This window comes from Gymnogyps californianus, chromosome 7 (assembly GCF_018139145.2).
Source record: "Gymnogyps californianus isolate 813 chromosome 7, ASM1813914v2, whole genome shotgun sequence".
Lineage (NCBI taxonomy): Eukaryota > Metazoa > Chordata > Aves > Accipitriformes > Cathartidae > Gymnogyps > Gymnogyps californianus.
In genome coordinates, this window is record NC_059477.1 from 26,525,849 (window position 1) to 26,545,171 (window position 19,323).

The 19,323-nt window shown below is 61.6% G+C and overlaps 2 protein-coding genes across 2 annotated transcripts; one reads left to right on the forward strand and one right to left on the reverse strand.

Moving 5' to 3' along the window:
• Nucleotides 1-51: 51 nt before the first annotated feature.
• On the forward strand, nt 52-10,623 carry ZNF142 (zinc finger protein 142). Its single transcript, XM_050900279.1, is given in 10 exon segments — nt 52-134; nt 243-570; nt 1,172-1,726; nt 1,729-1,809; nt 2,060-2,323; nt 2,823-3,635; nt 3,907-4,084; nt 4,767-8,001; nt 9,522-9,627; nt 10,007-10,623. Coding segments are annotated over 9 exon segments (6,015 nt in total). The 5' UTR covers nt 52-134; nt 243-287; the 3' UTR covers nt 10,507-10,623.
• A 453-nt stretch (nt 10,624-11,076) lies between these two features.
• Nucleotides 11,077-17,880, reverse strand: PLCD4 (phospholipase C delta 4). The gene is made up of 14 exons (XM_050900181.1): nt 17,751-17,880; nt 17,032-17,260; nt 16,661-16,790; nt 15,766-15,997; nt 15,159-15,360; nt 14,716-14,860; nt 14,098-14,250; nt 13,586-13,730; nt 13,065-13,247; nt 12,520-12,636; nt 12,052-12,230; nt 11,764-11,899; nt 11,522-11,671; nt 11,077-11,392 (listed from the first exon to the last, which is right to left on the reverse strand). The coding sequence occupies exons 1-14, from the start codon at nt 17,878-17,880 to the stop codon at nt 11,286-11,288; spliced, it is 2,238 nt and encodes a 745-aa protein (XP_050756138.1). The 3' UTR covers nt 11,077-11,285.
• Nucleotides 17,881-19,323: the final 1,443 nt, after the last annotated feature.

Consider the following 19,323-nt stretch of genomic DNA (forward strand, 5'->3'; position numbering starts at 1 on the left):
GCTCAGGGAGAGGCCCCCGGGCATCTTTGGGGAGGGTACAGGGGTCCTTGCACCCCCGTCTCCCCTGTGGCAGTGGGTTTTGCCAGCAGCCCACTTGGGGCACAGCAGAAGGGAGCCAGCGTTGAGATACCCTGGTTCGTACCCCTGCCTGGGGACTGGCACTGCAGGCTGCCCCCCAAAATCCTGTAGGGCGCCTGGGCCTCTGGGTTCTCCCTCATTTAAAGCACTTTCTTCTGTTTCAGAGTGAGAGGCCCTCCTGCCCGGCACCAAGCCGGTGCCCGGCGGCAATGAGTGCAGAAGTGGCTGTGTCTGAGGGTGCCAGCAGGGAGATGGAGGCTATGTGCTCAGAGCTGCTCCTGCCCACACCAGGAGAGGCAGGAGCCGTGGGAAGCCCCGGTGTGGCCAGCACCGGCCTGGCTGGGACACCCCCGCTGACTGCCAGCCAGGACTTGCTGCTGGCAGAGGCGTCGATGCCTGGGGAAGGGGCTCACGCTGAAGGAAGCAACATGGAAATATTCATCGAGGCAGTGGCTGGCAACGTGACACTGAGCAACGCGGCCAGTGCCACAGGTATGGGGTGCAGGGAGGGCAGCATGGGCCCCATGGTGCTCAACAGAGGGAGAGAGGTCTGGCCAGGGCCCCTGTCCCCTCCAGCCAGCACCCTGGGGACACCATGGTGCCCTCGTGTCTCTGACGTTGTGTACATCATGAGTCTGGTGCCACCATTCAGCGCAGACCTGGCACGAGCTGGGTGTGTAGGTGGGGAGGGGTGTCTGTGGGAGTTGTGTGCTGGGTGAGGGGGTTGCTCTGGGCTGTCAGTAGGGACTAGGCAGAGATCTCCACCCCAGACTGCTGCCCCAGAGTGCTTCTCACGCGGATCCAGTGTGGGCACATCCTGCTAGGAACGGGGCTGAGCTGGCCTCCCAACTCTGTGTGCCTCAAAGGTGCTAAGGGACAGACCTGGTCATCATGGTCACCCCAGTGGTGGTGTCCCCTCTCTTATGGGAGGTGTCGTGCGATACGCTGGGCAGGGGGAGGGCTGCGGTCTCCAAACTGTAATTTGTGGCAACAGGGGTTTATCCTCCTTGTCCGGGGCTGGAACTGAACTGCCAGTCCCAAGCTCTGGGCCTGGTGAAAGCCCTTTCTGAAGCTCGCCCATCGCCCTCTGCAGAGGTGCTGGTCAAAGTGGTGGAGCTGTATTTCTGCGAGAGGTGCGGCCAGAGCTTCCCGGAGGCCTCCCTGCTGTCCCAGCACCAGTGCCTGCTGCTGGCCCCCCCAGGGCACCTGGAGCTCCCTGGGGCACTGTTGACTTCTGCCAGCGAGGGCCAGAGCGAGGCGGGGGGCTCAGAGCTGCCCGGAGCCGGCACGCAGGAGGGCTCCGCTCCCGAGCGCCTGCCATGCCCCGTCTGCCAGGAGGCATTCACGCAGCCTGGCGAACTCAAGGAGCACTTCAAGACTCACCGCGCCCCACCGGGAGCCCTGCCCTGCCCCGAGAAGGGCTGCTGCTTTGCCACGGAGGACCGCAAGCAACTGCGTGGCCACCTGCGCCGCCTGCACGGGGCTTCCCCCGTGTCCTGCGCCTACCGTGCCTGCCCGCTGCTCTTCCCCAGCCGCACTGCCATGGAGCAGCACCACCGCACCCACTTCCCCTTCCACTGCAGCCACTGCGACTTCGTCACGGCCAATGCCAAGCTCTTCTGGCAGCACAGGAAGGGCCACGCCGCAGAGCCCCCGCCGAGACACCCGCGACAGGTGGCCCCCCTGGCTCGGCCCCCCACGGCCTCAAGCAATGCTGCCTCCTGCCATCGGGTACGGACGGGGTGTCCGGGGCCTGTGGGTGCTGCAGAGGCTGACCGTGTCCATGCATCCCAGTTACAACTGGGAGGAGTGGGGGGTGAGGCTGTGCTGCCGGAGGGCCAGGGAGCCCTGCGTTCCTTCCTCCTTGCGGTGCGGTTTGTGCCCCCCATCTCAGCCAGGAGGCTTTTTGCACGTGTGTGGGTGAGGGGGGGTGGCTCCCTCTTGCCTGGGGCGTGATGATCTCTGTCTTTCCCCACTGAAGCAGCAGCAGAAGGGCAGGAGGAGGTGCGGAATTGCCACCCTGGCTGGGAAGCCACCACAGCAGAAGCCAGGCCAGCAAAGCCCGCAGGCACTGGGGAGGGCTCCTTGGAGGGGCGGAAGGCGTCAGCTGGAGAAGAGGACTCGGACAGCGGTGGGGACGAGTCGGCGGAGGAGGATGGCGAGAGCCCCTGTGAAGGCGAGGCCAAAGAGAATGGGAAGGTGGCTCCCGAGAAAGTCAGAGCACTGCGAGCACAGCACTTCAAAGGTAGGATGCGGGGCCCTACCAGGAGCTGCTCACGCTTTGTATTATGAACAAGCAGCACAGCCTTGAGACTGGTGGTGAAACGTGAGCTGGGCTGGTGGGGCCTGGGGGTCCCATGCCATCCAGTAGCCCCACATCTCCAGCATGTACCAGTGCACTGTTCCCCCTGCCCTCTGCCCAAGCAAACGCGTCCCTTCTTTTGCCCGTCCACAACCACTGCCAGGCTCAGACAAAAGCAGGCAAAAGTTTGCCTGGCTTTGGGGCTCAGGGGCACGCGGGCAGGCCTGATTTAGGCTGCGCTTTGCCAGTGTTGAGCTGGAAAGAGCTCACCTGAACCATGCTGGTGGCTTGGGGTGGGGACAGTGCCTCCAAGTCGATGGCTGCTGTGTGACCACATATGTGTATAAGCCCTCACCCTGGCACAGCTGGATCGGGGAGAGAACATCTGCCTGTGCTGTCCGTTTCTTCCCTGCTGACGGCCCCCTCTCCTCTGCTCTCACAGGGGATGTTGCGGAGGGCTCTGAGTACCTCTACAAAACCCACATGTGCCCCGAATGCAAGCGGTGCTTCAAGAAGCGGACGCACCTGGTGGAGCACCTCCACCTGCACTTCCCTGACCCCAGCCTGCAGTGCCCCAACTGCCACAAGTACTTCACCAGCAAAAGCAAGCTGAAAATCCACATGATGCGGGAGACGGGTGAGAAGGCCCATCGCTGCCCGCTCTGCCACTACAGCTCGGTGGAGAAGAATGCCCTCAACCGCCACATGGCCAGCATGCATGAGGACATCTCCAACTTCTACTCCGATGTTTACTCCTGCCCTGTCTGCGAGGAGAAGTTTCGGCTCAGCCATGCCCTCAAAGAGCACCTGAAGACTCACAAAGCTGAGCCGAAAAGGCTGAGCTGCTTCCAGGGGGGCTGCGACTACTGTGCGGAGGACCGGAAGGAGTTTGTCCGTCACCTCAAGGATGCTCATGGCATCAAGGCCGTGGAGTGCAAATACCATGCCTGCTCGCTGCTCTTCGGCACGGCCGAGGCCATGGAGGCTCACCGAAAAACCCACTACGCCTTCCACTGCCAGCAGTGCGACTTCATCTGCTCCAACAAGCACGTTTTCCGCAAGCACAAGAAGCAGGGGCACCCGGGCAGCGAGCAGCTCCAGTGCAGCTTCTGCCCCTACGCCACTTTCAACCCTGTGGAGTTTCACGACCACGTGGGCAAGATGCACGCCAACGAGAAGATCCACAAATGCACCGAGTGCGCCTTCGCCACCGCGCACAAGAGGGTGCTCATCCGGCACATGCTGCTGCACACTGGTGAGTGTCCACTGCAGGGGTCCTGAGAGCTGAGCTGGGACGGGGGGGGGGGGGTCCTGTCCCGGCTCCAGGTGGGCAGGGAGGGCTGGGTCAGGGCTCCGGGGTCCCATCACCGGCTCTGCCACCCTAGCGTCAAGTGGCTGAAGTCGTGGCGTGCCCCCATCGCTGCTGTTACCCTCAGCTCCTGCTGAGCTGGTTTCCCTGCAGGGGGAGGCAAACCGTGTTGCTTTATCTGGCCGTCATGCTGAGGACATTCCTGTGTTGTATGTAGGAGAGAAACCTCACAAGTGTGAGCTCTGCGACTTCACGTGCCGGGATGTGAGCTACCTGTCCAAGCACATGCTGACCCACTCCAACGACAAGAACTTCATGTGCACTGAGTGCGGATACATCACCAAGTGGAAGCACTACCTGAACGTCCACATGCGCAAGCACACTGGAGATCTCCGGTATGACCCCCAGCTTCTCTGGCCTGGCAGCATAGTCAGGGCTCCCCAAATCCTGCTCCAGGCGTCTGCTGCTCCGGGCTGCATTGTGTGCCAGACTCTCTCATGCCTGGGGGACGGCTACAGCCTGCTCCGTCTGGCACGTAAGAAATGCGGTCTTTGAGCTTGCAGGTTGTTGCCAGCATGGTGCTGTGGAGGCAAAGATATTTTGGGGATCTCCATGCCACCAAGGAGGTGTATTACCACCTCAGTGCAGCTCTGAGCTTGGGTTCATGGGCTCTGCTGATGTTCGTGGGCCAAGGCCAGCTTGGGCATGTGCAGGACTCTGCCAAAACATGCTTTTCACCTCTGTATTATCACCTCCTTTGGGTCCAGTCTGCCTCCAGGGATGCTGGAGGTGCTGCTGGTGTGACACGTGGAGGGGGGGGAGACGTAGCCACTGTGTGGAATACTCAGGGAATCTGTCTCCAGTCCCCAGGCTGGGGCTGTAAAGCAGCAGCAGTGCCAAGGGCTGCAGCAGGGACGAATTGCCTGTGGTAAGAGCTGCCTGGATGGCAAAGGTCAGATCTGGCAAACTGAAGAGTGCCCCTTCCCCATGTGTCTGGGACGGGGAAGCAGAGCTCAGCGTGCCTGACAGGGCTCCGCTGTTCCTCATGCTGCCTGATCGATTCTGCTTTCCCCACAGGTACCAATGCAACCAGTGCTCCTACCGGTGCCACCGTGCTGACCAGCTGAGCAGCCACAAGCTGCGGCACCAGGGCAAAAGTTTGATCTGCGAGGTGTGCGGCTTCGCCTGCAAGCGCAAGTACGAGCTGCAGAAGCACATGCAGGCAAAGCACTCACAGAACTACCAGGTGCCCATCTTCCAGTGCCAGTACTGCACCTACCAGACCAAGTACAAGCAGGCACTGCTGAACCACGAGAACTGCAAGCACACCAAGCAGAAGGAGTTTCGCTGCGCCCTGTGCTCCTACTGCACCTTCAGCAACACCAGCCTCTTCTTCCACAAGCGCAAGATTCACGGCTACGTCCCCGGTGACAAGGACTGGCTGGAAAACTACGCCAGCAAGGAGCTGGAGATCAGCTCATCCGAGGCGCTCTTCGGCTACGAGCTCGGCGCAGCCCTGCGTGTGGATGCCAGCTCCCCCCTCACCAGCAAGGAGCAGTGGGCAAAGGTGAAGCCGTCCCAGCTGGAATCCCAGGCAGAAGAGGGCTACCAGCAAGCGTTCGTGGTGCCCGTCCTTGGGCAGGATGCCGCTCCACCAGAGAGCAGCAGCGAGGCGGAGAGAGGTGTGGGTGAGGGGGAGCAGAGCCTTCCTGTTGCTGGTGATGCCCTGGGAGATGACTGCGTGCAAGGAGACGCTGCCGCAGGCTCAACTGAGCTCGCTGCTTCTGGGGATGTGGCAGAGAGCTGCACCTTGCACTTGGAGGCACTGAACGTCTCGTCTGACCCCCTCCTGGAGCATCTGACTGGAGAAGCCTGCACGGCACAGCCAGAGAGCGTGGAAATGCTGTCCTGCAAGGAGCCTCCCGCAGCCTATGAGATGCTGGGCTCCCGGGATGACCTTGGCTTGGAGGACAATGACAATACACTTGAAGACATCTCAGACTTTGAGGAAGAGGAGGCAGATATACAGGAGGATGAGGCAGTGAGGCTGGAGGGCAGTGTAGCGGCAGGAGACAGCCAGGGAAAAGACATCCTAAGGCAGGCCACGGGCCACCTAGAGGGGTCATGCTCGGACCACCACAAGCTGGTGGCAGACACCCAGATGAGAGAGACCAGCCAAGCTGAGCTGCCGGAGGCCTGGCTCAGCGTGCTGAAGACAGCTAAGCAGAGCCACCTGCCTGTCCCAGAGGATGCGGCTGCCTCTGGTGACAATGCCAGGGGTGGCTCGGAGTTGGTGCTAAAGGCTCTGCGGAAGCAGGACAAGGAGCAGGCGGAGACACTGGTGCTGGAGGGCAGGGTACAGATGCTGGTGGTGCAGTCGGAGAGCCAGATCTTTAAGTGCGAGAAGTGCTCGTACATCACGCGGAAGGAGAAGTCAATGTCCCTGCACTCTAAAGCCAGCTGCCAGAGCCGCCGGGCCCCGCTCGTGTGCTGCGAGTGCGGTGCCAGCTTTAAGCAGCAAAGGGGGCTCAACACCCATCTCCTCAAGAAATGCCCGGTCCTCCTGAAGAAGAACAAGATCCTCAAACCAGCTGGTCAGGAGCCACCTGGGTTGTGCCAACCTGCTGACCAGCCTGGTGATAATGGTACAGAAACGGCAGAGAGCGAGAAGGGAGGCTCGGAGGAGTCCGGGCATGCTGAGAGCCCTTGGGAAGCTGAACTGCTGCCTGATAAAATGCAGGCAGCAGGCACTCCTTTGGCTGGGGAACAGGCATTGGGCTGTCCTGCCCCTGAGAAATCCCTGGCGGGTGACAGCACAGAGGTGGCAGAAGAGCCTCCCCAGCAAGGGGATGGGGCTGAGCCAGGCGGAGCCGTTTGTCCCCCCCAGCCTGGGAAACCCTTGGAGAAATACCGGCTGGAGGGAGGGAAGCTGCACTGCAATGCCTGCTCCTTCGTATGCTCCCGTGTCTCCACCATCACCTCCCACGTGGAGGACGGATGCCGGAGCCGGGAGCAGTTTGGGTGCTCCCTGTGCCCTGAGGTGTTCCGTTCCCGGCGGGCCCTCAAGAGCCACCATGCCGAGAAGCACATCACGCACCCCGAGCAGGACAGACCCCAAAGCACTGAGCTCCCTGAGGGGGACCCGGCCAGCGTTCAGACAGGCCAGCCCAGCGAGCTCCTGCTGGATGTGGCCCCCCCAAAAGCCACCCTGCCCAAGAGGAGGCGTTTCTCCTGCCCCACTTGCCCCTTCACCTGCCACCAGGAACGGGCCATGAAGACGCACAAGAAGAGGGGCTGTGTGGCGCTGGGCGAGTTTCGCTGCGCCTCCTGCCCCTTCACCTCCAAGGCGGCCAAAGCCCTGCGGTTGCACCGCAAGCTGCACCGCAAGCACTACAGCAAGCGGCCGCAGCTGCAGTGCCGCCAGTGCGAGTTCACCTGCAAGCAGGCCCGCTGCCTGCGGCAGCACGTCCGCATCAAGCACGAGGGGGTGAAGCCGCACAAGTGCCGCTACTGCGAGTTCAGCACCACGCGGCGCTACCGCCTGGAGGCCCACCAGTCCCTGCACACCGGCGTGGGGCGCATCGCCTGCAGCATCTGCAGCCAGACCTTCGGCACCAACTCCAAGCTGCGCATCCACCGCCTGCGGGTGCACGAGAAGACGCCCACCCACTTCTGCCCGCTCTGTGACTACAGCAGCTACCTGCAGAATGACATCACCCGCCACGTCAACAGCTGCCACCGTGGCGAGCTCAACTTCGGCTGCTCCCGCTGCGAGGCTCGCTTCAGCTCCGAGACAGCCCTCAAGCAGCACGTCCTGCGGCGGCACGAGGAGAAGGTGTCCTACGGCTGCCCGCGCTGCGGCTTCGTGTGCCACAGCGAGGCCACGCTCAAGTGCCACGTGCAGAAGCAGCACCCGCACCTGGAGTGCAGCGCCTGCAAGGAGACCTTTGCCACCCGGGAGGCTCTGGAGGAGCACAAGACGCAGCATTTCAGCCACCGCTGTGAGCTGTGCAGCTTCGCAGCCAAGGAGCGGCAGCAGCTGGTGCGGCATTACGTGGAGAGCCATGAGCCGGCCGCCTCCCAGGACAAACCCCTGCGGTGCCCCTTCTGCGACTTCGCCTGCCGCCACCAGCTCGTCTTCGACCAGCACATGAAGGGCCACGGGGGTATCCGCGTGTACAAGTGCTCGGACTGCGAATACACCACCAAGAACAGGCAGAAGATCACGTGGCACATCCGCATCCACACCGGCGAGAAGCCCTACAAGTGCCACCTCTGTAAATACGCCTGCGCCGACCCCTCGCGTCTCAAGGTGAGAGCCCTGCTTGGAGATATATCCTACTGCATCTACATGGGTTGGGGGGGATCCAGACACGGGGATTTGGGGAAGAAGAAGAAACTCCCAAGGGGAGGTTTTGTCCTCTGTCCTCTTTTGTGGCTCCTACAGGAATAAGAGGTGAGCGGATAAAACTCATGTGGGTACAATATGTTTCTTCCCTGCTCCCTGCTGTTGCAGATTAAGGGGAAGGGGGATTTGTAGCAAAGCAAGAAGGTGGGTGTCATGGTTTAACCTCAGCTGGCAACTAGGCACCACCCAGCCGCTTGCTCACTCCTCCCCAGTGGGATGGTGGAGAGAATCGGAAGGGTAAAAGTGAGAAAACTCGTGGGCTGAGATAAAGACAGTTTAATAGGTAAAGCAAAAGCTGCATGTGCAAGCGAAGCAAAACAAAGAATTCATTCACCACTTCCCACGGGCAGGCAGCTGTTCAGCCGTCTCCAGGAAAGCAGGGCTCCATCACGCGTAATGGTTACTTGGGAAGACAAACGCCATCACTCCAAATGTCCCCCCCTTCCTTCTTCTTCCCCCAGCTTTACATGCTGAGCATGACGTCATATGGTATGGGATATCCCTTTGGTCAGTTGGGGTCAGCTGTCCCAGCTGTGTCCCCTCCCAACTTCTCGTGCACCCCCAGCCTACTCGCTGGTGGGGTGGGGTGAGGAGCAGAAAAGGCCTTGACTCTGTGTAAGCACTGCTCAGCAGTAACTGAAACATCCCTGTATTATCAACACTGTTTTCAGCACAAATCCAAAACATAGCCCCATACCAGCTACTACGAAGAAAATTAACTCTACCCCAGCCAAAACCAGCACAGTGGGCAGCTGTCTGAGTTCACTTCTCTTCCTGCTGACATCTCTGGCATTCTCTGGGTGCAGCCTTGCACCACTCAAAGCCAAGTCTGGCTGCCTGCTGGCTTGCAGTGTGCTCTGTGGCACCAGTTAGACACGGTGCGGGGAAAGCCCAGCTTCCCTGCAAGCAGAGCCAGACCCTGCCCTCATTTCTGTAGGTGATTAGCATCCTCATGCATGGTAAAGGGCCTTTCCTAGAACAGGAGGGCCAGGCGTGGGGTAATGGAGGGGAAAATGGTCTGGTTTTGCTAGAAGAAATATTGACTTTTTTAATGGCCAGGCTGAGCTGGAGCCCTCTGGGGCCGCCTGGGCAAGGCCGCACAATGTGCTCGGCGGCTCAGGGCTAGCTCTGTTGGGCTGGGTTTTAACCTAGACTTTTCCCTAAATGCCAAACTGGGGAGAAAAGCCTGTGCCATCCACAGGCTGGGACAGAGCAAGCTCAGCAGTACGGGGGTCTCATCCTGAGCCTGCTGTGGATCCCCCCTGCCCATAGTCTGCCAGGCAAGCAGACAGCCCTCCCTGCCCCATGCAGTTTGAGATGTCAGAGCTGTCCGTGAGTCCCTCACTGGCATCCCAGAGCGCTGCATGTTCCCAGGGCAGGGGACATGGCCTCATGCTGACCCTGCCCTCTTGCCCTGTGCCCAGTACCACATGCGGATCCACAAGGAGGAGCGGAAGTACCTCTGCCCCGACTGCGGCTACAAGTGCAAGTGGGTGAACCAGCTCAAGTACCACATGACAAAGCACACAGGTGAGTGCTGCCCACTGGGGACAGGCTGTGGGGCACTGGGGAGGGTGTTGGGGCTGCAGGGACCCCAGCTCCGTGCTTCCTTTGCTACCAGTGGCCCAGCTGGAGGTGGGGGCGGACCCCCAGCAGTTGGGGGGCAGCACATTCTCGTGTGCTGGTGGCTTGGGGACAGTGCCTCGGCGTGGGAGGGCAGGTGGGGTGGTACGGACCCCGGGCACCATGTGGTGCCTTGGTAAAGGGGGATCTTGGGGTGCCTGCTGACACGATGGAATGTAGAGGGGAGTCCCTGGGGACTGATGCTCCGTTACAAGGATGGCGATACCTACAGGATGGAGGGCACCATCCCCCTGTCCCAGTGCCATCCCCTTCCCTGTCACCACAGGCCTGAAGCCATACCGCTGTGACGAGTGCGAGTACCGCACCAACCGGGCGGACGCCCTGCGGGTGCACAAGGAGACACGGCACCGGGAGGCCCGCTCCTTCATCTGCGAGCAGTGCGGCAAGGCCTTCAAGACCCGCTTCCTCCTCAAGACCCACCTGAAGAAGCACAGCGAGGAGAAGCCCTATGTCTGCAACGCCTGCGGGCGGGCTTTCCGCTGGGCAGCTGGCCTGCGCCACCATTACCTGACCCACACCAACGAGCACCCCTTCTTCTGCCGCTACTGCCCCTACAAGGCCAAGCAGAAATTCCAGGTCATCAAACACATCCAGCGGCATCACCCCGAGCGTGGGGCCGGCGACCCCAGCCAGGGGGTGGGCAAGGACCCCAGCACGCCCACTGTCCACCTCCACGCCGTGCAGAGGGAGAGCCGGGCCGAGGCCCCCCCCGGGGCGGAGCAGGAAGGAGGGTGCCCCGTGGAGAAGGACAGCACTTTGCAGTGAGGCCAAATCCTGACTGCTTTAAGGCCCTGGTGGTGCAGGCCTGCTGCAGAGATGTAAGTGTGTGTATAGGCATATATGTATATGGGTTGTAAAATATGCGGCTGTATAAAAGGAATCTCTCAGCTCCTTTTAATACTGTTTCTTGGGGCTGTTGGGAGCCCTGTGTGAACAGTGGGCCAGGTGCTCACAGGGAAAGAGCACAAGCACAAGTCCAGCTCCCTGGCTCTCCCCAGCACTACTGCACCCAGACCTGAGCCTGCCTGTCACCGAACAATTTATTAGGTTGCTTACAGAGAAAGGACACGGCAAGGGTTAGTAGGGGCCAGGGGCTGTGATGGGGCTCTGCAGGGTTGGGGGTCAGTGAGGACTGACTCCTCTCCCAGCTCTGCCCAGCCCTGGGGTTTGCTCGGCTCTAGCCTTGCTCCCCTGGCTGGGGGGGACCAGCCCCTGTGGCAGAGTTGGGGGGTCGTGTGCCATCTCTCCTCCTCCCCGCAGCCAAGCTGTGCCCATGGGCCAGGGCAGGATGCATGGGGGTGCAGGGGGCTGCACCAGCACAGACCCCGAGCTCATATGTGGGAGGCAGCATCCCGAACCTGGGAAGGGGAGGTCAGTGCCTTTTCCCAGCCCTCAGAGGCCACTGCAAAGGGGGGCGCAGCAGCGACACCAACACAGGGACGACACAAACTGCTCAACAAGAGGGCGATGCAGTTGGCTCTGTGGCCCCAGCTGCTTGGGGCTGGCTCTATGGCTTCCATGCAGGTCTTGCTTGCACCACAGGCTCAGTCCTGCTCAGGGCCAGGTGGCTCGGTGATGCGGATGTGGACAAAGAGCGAAGACGGTGGGATGCTGGTGCCGTCCTTGGAGAGGAGATGGATGTGGCGGTAGCCTGCAGGGGGGAAAAGTGAGGCTCTGGCTGACTGCTGCTCCCACCCTGCTCTCTAGCACCCAGCTGAGCCCCAGACACCCTTGCGGGGCTGCCCTGGGCCCCCACCACCACCGGGCAGCAGCCACGCACCGGGTTTGATGTTGGCAAAGGCTAGGGTGAACTGGCCCACGAAGTCATTCCTGGACGTCTTGTCGTAATCCTCCACCACGAAGCGGATGAGGGCCAGCTCGGGCACGTGGAGCTGGAACCGGAGCGTCTCGTCCCAGCGGGGGTTAAACCCTGGGAAGGGAGAGTGGGCGCTGGGAGGGTGAGGGAGGGCAGGGTCGGGCACCTGGGCACAGCGGGGTCCCTGGTACCACCGTGGGGCTCACCATTGTTCTCGATGTACTTGGTCTCCTGGTGCGCCTGGTCCGCGGGGACCCCGTGGATCTCCACGCGCACCAGCGGGTCAATGATGGCTCCGTCCTTGCTGTTGGCCACTTTGGGCAGCTGCTGCCCACTGATCACCTGCGGGAAGGGGCAGGGACTCTGTGAGCTGGGGAGCAGCTGAACCGATCTGCTGGGAGGCTGCTTGGCTCCAGCACACTGCCCAATGGTGTCCCCACCCATCTGGGACCAACAGAGCCCCAGGACACTGTCACGGCTTCCCCAGGATCCACCTGGATTGTCAGGGTGATGGGGCCAGGGCCCTCCCAGCTGCTGGGGTCACTGGGGTTGAAGAGAGTCTCCTCGTCCCTCATGAAGGCTGGTTTGAGCACGTAGCCACAGCAGCCGTTCTGGCTGAAGAGCCCATCACACAGGTCCATCTCTGTGCCAGCCGTCTGGAAGTTCAGGGCCACTGGGGGAAGGTGGCAGGGAAAGGGTTCAGGGCAGCTTCGAGACACTGTGCCCTGCTTGGAGCTGAGAACCACCCTGTCCCCCAGGCCAGAGAGATGCGGGGCTGCACAGGGGGACAAGACACTGATACCCGGGTACCCCTAGGCTCCCCAGGGCAGAGCAAGAGCCTGCAGCCAGATCTGGCTCCAGCTGGGGTTGTAGCTGGCACCAACACAGGTGTTGATGGTGCCATTTGGCATGGAACCCAGGGCTTCTCCCCAGCCTGCAGCCCTGACGCCCCTCGGCCATACCAATCTGGCACCCCACGTTCCACATCTCCTGGGGGCTGAAGTTGGAGGAGTCGGTCCGCATCCCACTGGGGTAGATGCGTGTCAGCTGCCAGGCGTTGTGGCGGACAAACTCATTCCCTAGGGATGGAGCGTGAGGGCCACTCGTGGGGTCATTCCCTGGCCTGCACAGCCAGCTACATGTGCTGCCCATCCATCCATCCAAACATCCATCCTTTCATCCATCCATCCACCCACTCACCTACTCATCCATCCACCCATCCATCCACCCATCCATCCTCCCATCTACCCATCCATCCACCCACCCACCCACCAATTCTCATCCCTCTCCCCTCACAGGAACCCAGGCGTCCTGCCTTGCTTTCTAAGCCAATAACCCCCTCCCACCCACCAGAGCTAAAACCCAGGGTACAGCCCCGCTGGACCCCCTTTCCCCCGGACAGGGAGGGAACCCCGGTGTCTGGAGGCTCTAGCCCTACACCTGAGGAGGCTGCCTGCCCCCTCCACCCTGGCTCGGTCCCCTGGTGCCACTGCCCCCTCCGCCTCACCCGCATCCCGGATGAGCTTCCTGGCCTTGGCCTCGGCAAGGGAGGAGATCTCGGAGGGCCGGGAATGGCTGCGGGCCTCCTGGAAGCCCCGGAAGGACACACTCTTGCAGTAGACGACACAGTCAGACAACGCCTGCGCCAGGCTCTCCTTGTCCTTCTGCAAGGCAGAGCCATGTTGGGTCCCTCCTGATGGGAGCACCATCCCCCAGCACTCACCCAGGACAGAGGCTGTAGAGCCCAGGGCAGCCAAAAGCAGCTGGGGCTGTGCTGGGGGTGGCAGCATCCCCACCATGGGCAGCCTTCCTGCCAGGAACAGAGCAAGCAGGGGACCCCCAACATGGTGCCACCACAGGGACGCTGTGCAAAGAGGGGGTTGGCATGGCCACGGCAGAAAGGGCTGTCCCCCCTGCCTGGTGATGTCCCTGCAGTCTCTGCCTCTCCTCTTGGCACTGGGATGTCACCACGGCCCATAGCTGTGTCCAGGGGCTCAGCGCTCCTGGCCGGTCCCCAGCCTGGGCCACCCACCTTCACCCTCCGCCTCTCCTCCTCTGCCTCTGCCCCGTTGTCATCATCAGACACATCGGGCGCCTCGTCCCCCAGCCCATCCAGCGTGTCCTCCAGCCGCCCAATCTTCTTCCCCTTTAGCAGGATCTTGTGCTTCAGCTCCTGCAGGTTTGGGGATAGAGCGGTAGGCACCTTGGGGTGCCCATCTCCTCCATGGGACTTGCTGTCCCCTGGGACCCTGCACTGCTGGGGGCCAGCACCGCCAGCTCCCTTCAGCACCCAGGAGGGGACGGGGTAGGAGGGCTCTGCCCTGCTGTCTGGATCTGCAGGGCATGGGGAGACAACCCTGGGGACAGCTTTGGGACTCCGGTGAACATGAGGACACAGTATCCCCAGGGTCCTCAAGTGCTCCAGCGGAGCAGGATGATGCTGGGACAGGGGTGGCCTTTCCTCTGGACAGCAGAGCCACCTCCTTACCCCACTCCTAGGCAGGACAGCGATGCCCAGTGTGGCCGCACTCTGTCCCTACCTCTGGGGACGGGAGCTGGGTGGGGACGCGCCCATCGGTGGTGGTGGTGAGGAGCTGTTCCCCCAGGATGGCCTTGAGCTGCTGGGCCAGGACCTCCTGCTGCTCCATGCTGCAGTGGTTCTCCAGGGACAGGATCACCGGGTAGTCCGAAGTCTAGGGAGCAACATGCACAGCTGGAGATCAGCCTCGGTGGGGCTGGGGAGCTCTCTCCCTTCTGGTCAGTGCCAGGAAGGAGCCCGTTGTTCACCCTTGTATCCCCCTGAGACCTTCACACCCCTTCAGCATTCCCCATATCCCATCTCACCCCTGCAGCCCCCAGCATCCCCCAGGCCCCATGTCACCCCTGCACCCCCAGCAGACGGTGCCTGCATGAGCCCCTGTCCCCTGGCACGGCACAGCGCAGGGCTGTGAGCCAGACCCCACAGTGCTGTCCCTTAGGAAGGGACACAGCCGCCCTCCTCGCCCATGCTGGGGTCAGACCTGCTGCAGCACCAGGTGTGTAAGCCCCAGCACTGCTCCCCCCTCCAGAGACCCATCACTGCCCTGAATTGCAGCCACGTCCCCCCCGCCTGCCGAGGGCCACCCACAACACCCAGCACCCGGGGAAGGGTGCCCTACCTTGAAGGCGTACTTCCCCAGGGTGCTCACCACCTCCCGGAAGGGGATCTTGGAGGTGAAGGTGTGGCCATGGTACACCATGGGCTCCCCATTCGGCCCGTCCCAGCAATCCACCTCCAGGCACCGGCAGCCCCGTTTCAGAGCCCTATGGGTGGGTGGTCACCCCTGGGACCCCGCAGCCGGCCAGGGCACCAGCCCCCTGCCCTCCCCTCTGCCTGTGGGTGTCACCCATACAGGGACCAGGGGACAACCACCAAGGGTGGGGATGCTGCTGCATGCAGGGCAGGTAGAACTGGGCTCAGCATCCCCCTGGCATGGCCACAGGGGTGCTGGACCATGGAGGAGGCACAGGAGCTTCTGGGTTTGCCCCATGGAGCTGCCCAGGGCATGGCACTGGGCAAGGAGGGTGCTGGGGGGCAGCCAGGAGGGAGCAGCCCCTTTACCTGATGTAGCCCTCGATGCTGCTCTGGCCCCGGATCTGGTCCTCTATCAGGTAGGTGTTGTGGGAGGAGGAGATGAAGTAGTGGCAGAGCGGCTGGCTCATGTCCTGCCACAGCGCCCGGTGCTGGGGGTTGAAGATGGAGCCCTCCGGGGAGCAGAGGTACATGAGGAACCCGTCGGCACTCAGCACGTGGCGAGCCCGGGCTGCAGGCGAAGGGGGAGGCTCAGCGACAGCCGGGGACCCGGAGGGGACAGGATCAGGACAAACAGGGCTGCTGGTGGCTCCTGGCATCCCCAACCTGGTGGGTAAAGCTGCTGCCAGAGGCTGGGGCACAGGGAGAGATGCCCCGGGGCAGCAGCCATGGGAAGGTGGGCAGTGGACCCCAAAGCCGGAGCTTGTACTCATGGCTGGTCAACCTTCCACACCAAAATGGTCCAGGAATGGATGAAAAAAAGGGGAACTACACCCAGATCACACTACGGTGAGTCTTCTCCCTGTGCTCACCCGCAGCAGAATGGGGCTGGGGGTGCCCCTGCCATGGGGCTGTGGGTCTCAGTCCCCTCCTTCCCCCCATGCAGAGCACAGCCAATGTCCGGGCTGGCTCTCACCTGTCTCCGACGGTTCGTACTTGTCGATGAGCTCCATGGCCAGCTCCTCTGTGCCCTCGTCCTCCAGCTGCTCCTGCCGCAGGAAATCCACCAGCTCCAGCAGCGTCAGCTTCTTCCCATCCTCGGAGAAGTCCTGGAAGAGGCTCAGCACCTCCTCACGCTGCGTGAGGGCCTTGTAGAAGAGCACAAACTCCTCCCCTTCCAGCGTCCCCGACTCTGACTTGTCGGCAGCCTGCAAGGGAGTTCACTCAGCACCAGCCAGGGCAAAATAGGGTGTCCTGGCCACCCCATGGGGCTGTGGGGGGATTTGCCCACCCCCAATGGAGGCCACAGAGACTCCACGCCAGTGGCAGTGGTAGGCATCAATCAGTGCGTGAATGGATGGATGGATGGATGGATGGATGGATGGATTGGCAGATGGAGGGCTGGTTCGGTGGACTGATAGATGGATGGGTCCATGGATGGAGAGATGGACAAACAGGTGGAAGGATGGATGGATGGATGGTTACACGGATGGATGGATGGATGGATGGATGGATGGATGGATGGATGGATGGATGGATGGATGGACAGCTGGCTGGCTGGTTGGGCTGATGGATAAATAGATGGCTGGTTAGCTGGGTGGACAGATAAGCTGCTGGATGGACAAATGAACAGGAGGGAGGAACAGCTGCCTTGGCTGGTTGGGTTGACAGATAAATGAAGAAATGGATGTTTGTCTGGGTAAACAGGTAGTTGGGTGAACAAATAAATGGATGGCTAGGTGGATGGATGAATGGATGGATGGACGGGCAGACAGACAGAAGAAAGTGACCACATCCTTCTGCAGGGAGGTGTTGTGCAGCTTGTTCCAGCCCCTCCCCAGCCCTTCCAGGCCCTCAGGTGCAGTGCTTACCTGGAAGAGCCGCAGGGCATGATCCTCATTCATGTCCACGTTCATCATCTTGAGGAGCCGCTGCACCTCCTTGAAGTTCATGCGCCCATCCTTATTCTTGTCGGCTTTCTGGAACCAGTCACGAATCCATGTGCAAGAAACCAGGGCAGATGTTAAGGGAAAGGACCTTGGCTAAGAGAGATGGAGCTGGGGAGCATCAGAGGGTCTTTTTTCCTTTTTCTGTGGGCTCTCCCTGCCCTGATGCAGATGGTGAGACCCAGAAGCGCTAAGCACACGCTGGGACAAGGCTGGAGATGCGGGGCCTGGGGGATGACTGGAGATGGGGGAAGGACTGGGTGTGGAGGGCAGAGTGGTGCCCACAGGAAGGATATTGGTCTATCTTCTCCCTTTGGTCCATGCTGGCGGCCACTTCGATGAGCTGGCGCAGGCCCTGGACCCAGCACTGCGCCTCCTCCGCCGAGCCGGCAATGAGGTCCAGGTTGCCCCGGCGGCCATAGAAGACAATGGTGAAGCAGCGCTCAGGGGGGAACTCCTCAGCCAGGCTCTGCAGCACCTCCGACTGGTGCCCTTCCCGCACCGTCTCCACATCGCTGATGGAGACTGGGGCAGAGGGAGGGGAGGCCTGTCTGTGGGGGACAAGGACCACAGGGCAGGGGGCACTGCCCACAGACATCTGTCCTTCCAGCCATCCCTTCTTCCACTCAACCATCCACCCACTGAGCTACTCATCCATCCATGTAACCACTGAGCCATCCATCCATCTATCCATCCATCCATCCATCCATCCATCCATCCATCTACTCATCCATCTGCACCTCTGTTTGCCTACTCCTCTGCTGGCATACCAGAGCTTTCACTTGTATCAGCTGCAATTTCTGCTCAGCCCTTGTGACCCATGGGTCCTGCTGGGGGCAGGATGCTTCATGGAGAGGTGTGGGTGACAAGAGCCCACACACGCACACAGACCCTCTCTTGAATGCCCCAGCACCCTTTGCAAGCATGGCTCCAAGAATCTCCGTACATTCACATCCCTGTTCACTCTGGACCCTACCGATGGCCCCACGGCCAACACACAGCAGGCGGTACTCACAGGCAGACTCAGTTTTGCCTGTTCTCTTGGACTGGTACCAGATGGTCATGCAGTCATCCTGCAGCTTGAAGTAACGCTGCTTCTTCCAGCTCTTGGACTTGACTTTGCGCATCAGTGTCCCTTGCTGCATCTGCTCCAGTGTGTCTGTGAGCTGGATGCCTGGGGGCAGCGTGGGCTGCATCACTGAGGGTGGGGGTATCGGGGCACTGTGTACCTTGCTCCCTCTCACCTCTGGGACCCCACATGGTCCCTTGATTTGGGATGGAGCAGGGACAGACACCAAACAAACTCCCTTCGCCACAAGAGGGGCAGAAGGTAATTCCCCATCCACCCTTCCCATCCGTCCTCAGCGCTGTGAAGCCCAAATCCCAATGGCCGCGGTGGGGTAGGGAAGCTCCCGAGTGCGGCAAGGTGAGCTCAGCCCACGGGCCAGATTTGCCCTGGCGTAAATCCAGATGGCCTGGTGCCCTGCCCTGCGCCTCCCCTCCGCCGGGGCACTCACGGGCGTTGCACAGCAGCGATGCCATGGCTCTGCCTCCTCCACGCTGGTGGCCGCTGGGGAGGGAAGAGAGAGAGCAGCTGGGGGGAGCGGGGCTGGACCCCCCCCACTGCGCCTGGGTCCCGCCGGGTGGGCTCCGGCTGTGCCCACGCATGTGCGAGGTGCGTGTGCCCCTGCCCATGTGCGAGCGCACCTGCGCCTGTCTCCTGCTGGGTCATTGCTTTCCTTAAGTGTCGAGTTCACCCTGCCGTGCTCATGAAATATTAATTTGCGTTACCGGGAAGCCAGAGCTCAAAAGGTGTCAGAGGAAAACAGAAAAACTTGCAAGCACGGCCACCCCGCAGCCCAGCAGGTACCGGAGCCCTGCAGCTCCCAGGTCACTGCTCCCAGGGGAGAAGAGGCCCCAGGAGCCAGGAAAAACTGCTCTGGGGATGCCCAAGAACAGCCCCCCACTGCAACCCAACCAGGAAATTTGGAAGTAAGGGAGAGGCAAGGCTATGAGAGCAAGGAATGGGGCGCAGAGCAATGACCCTCAGCTCCCCCAGACCCTTCTCCCCAGGGAACGTCAGCACCCCAGGGCTGCGACCGCACCAGCAGCCATACGGGGAGCGCGCTGCGACAAGTGGGACTATAAATACAACTGGACTGACAATAAGGCTTTGATTAGGCTGTTAAGGCTTTAATTATACTGACAAATCGCTGGATGTGCCTGTCACCCGGGCGCTGGAGCTGGGCCCTCAAGGAGCGGATGCCACAGCTGGTGGGCTGGGATTTGGGTGCAGGAGGGGACCCGGGGGTCCCTGGGGGCAAAGGGCTCTGTGCCAGGGCACAGGGGTGGCAGCTATGCCCCAGGCCCCTGACTCAGCACAGGCACTGGTGGTGCGGGGCTGGGAATAGCCAGTGCCGTCAGCATGCAGGCAGCTGCCAAGCCCGGCTGCCAGACCCTCGCAAGCTCCGGGGCCAGACGGCGGCCGTCCCCTGCTCGGTGTGGGGACGGGCAGGGCAGATCCTCAGCACAGCGCTGGCTGGGGCTGTGGCCCCGCTCCTGGGGGACACACCAGGCGTGGGGCTGGC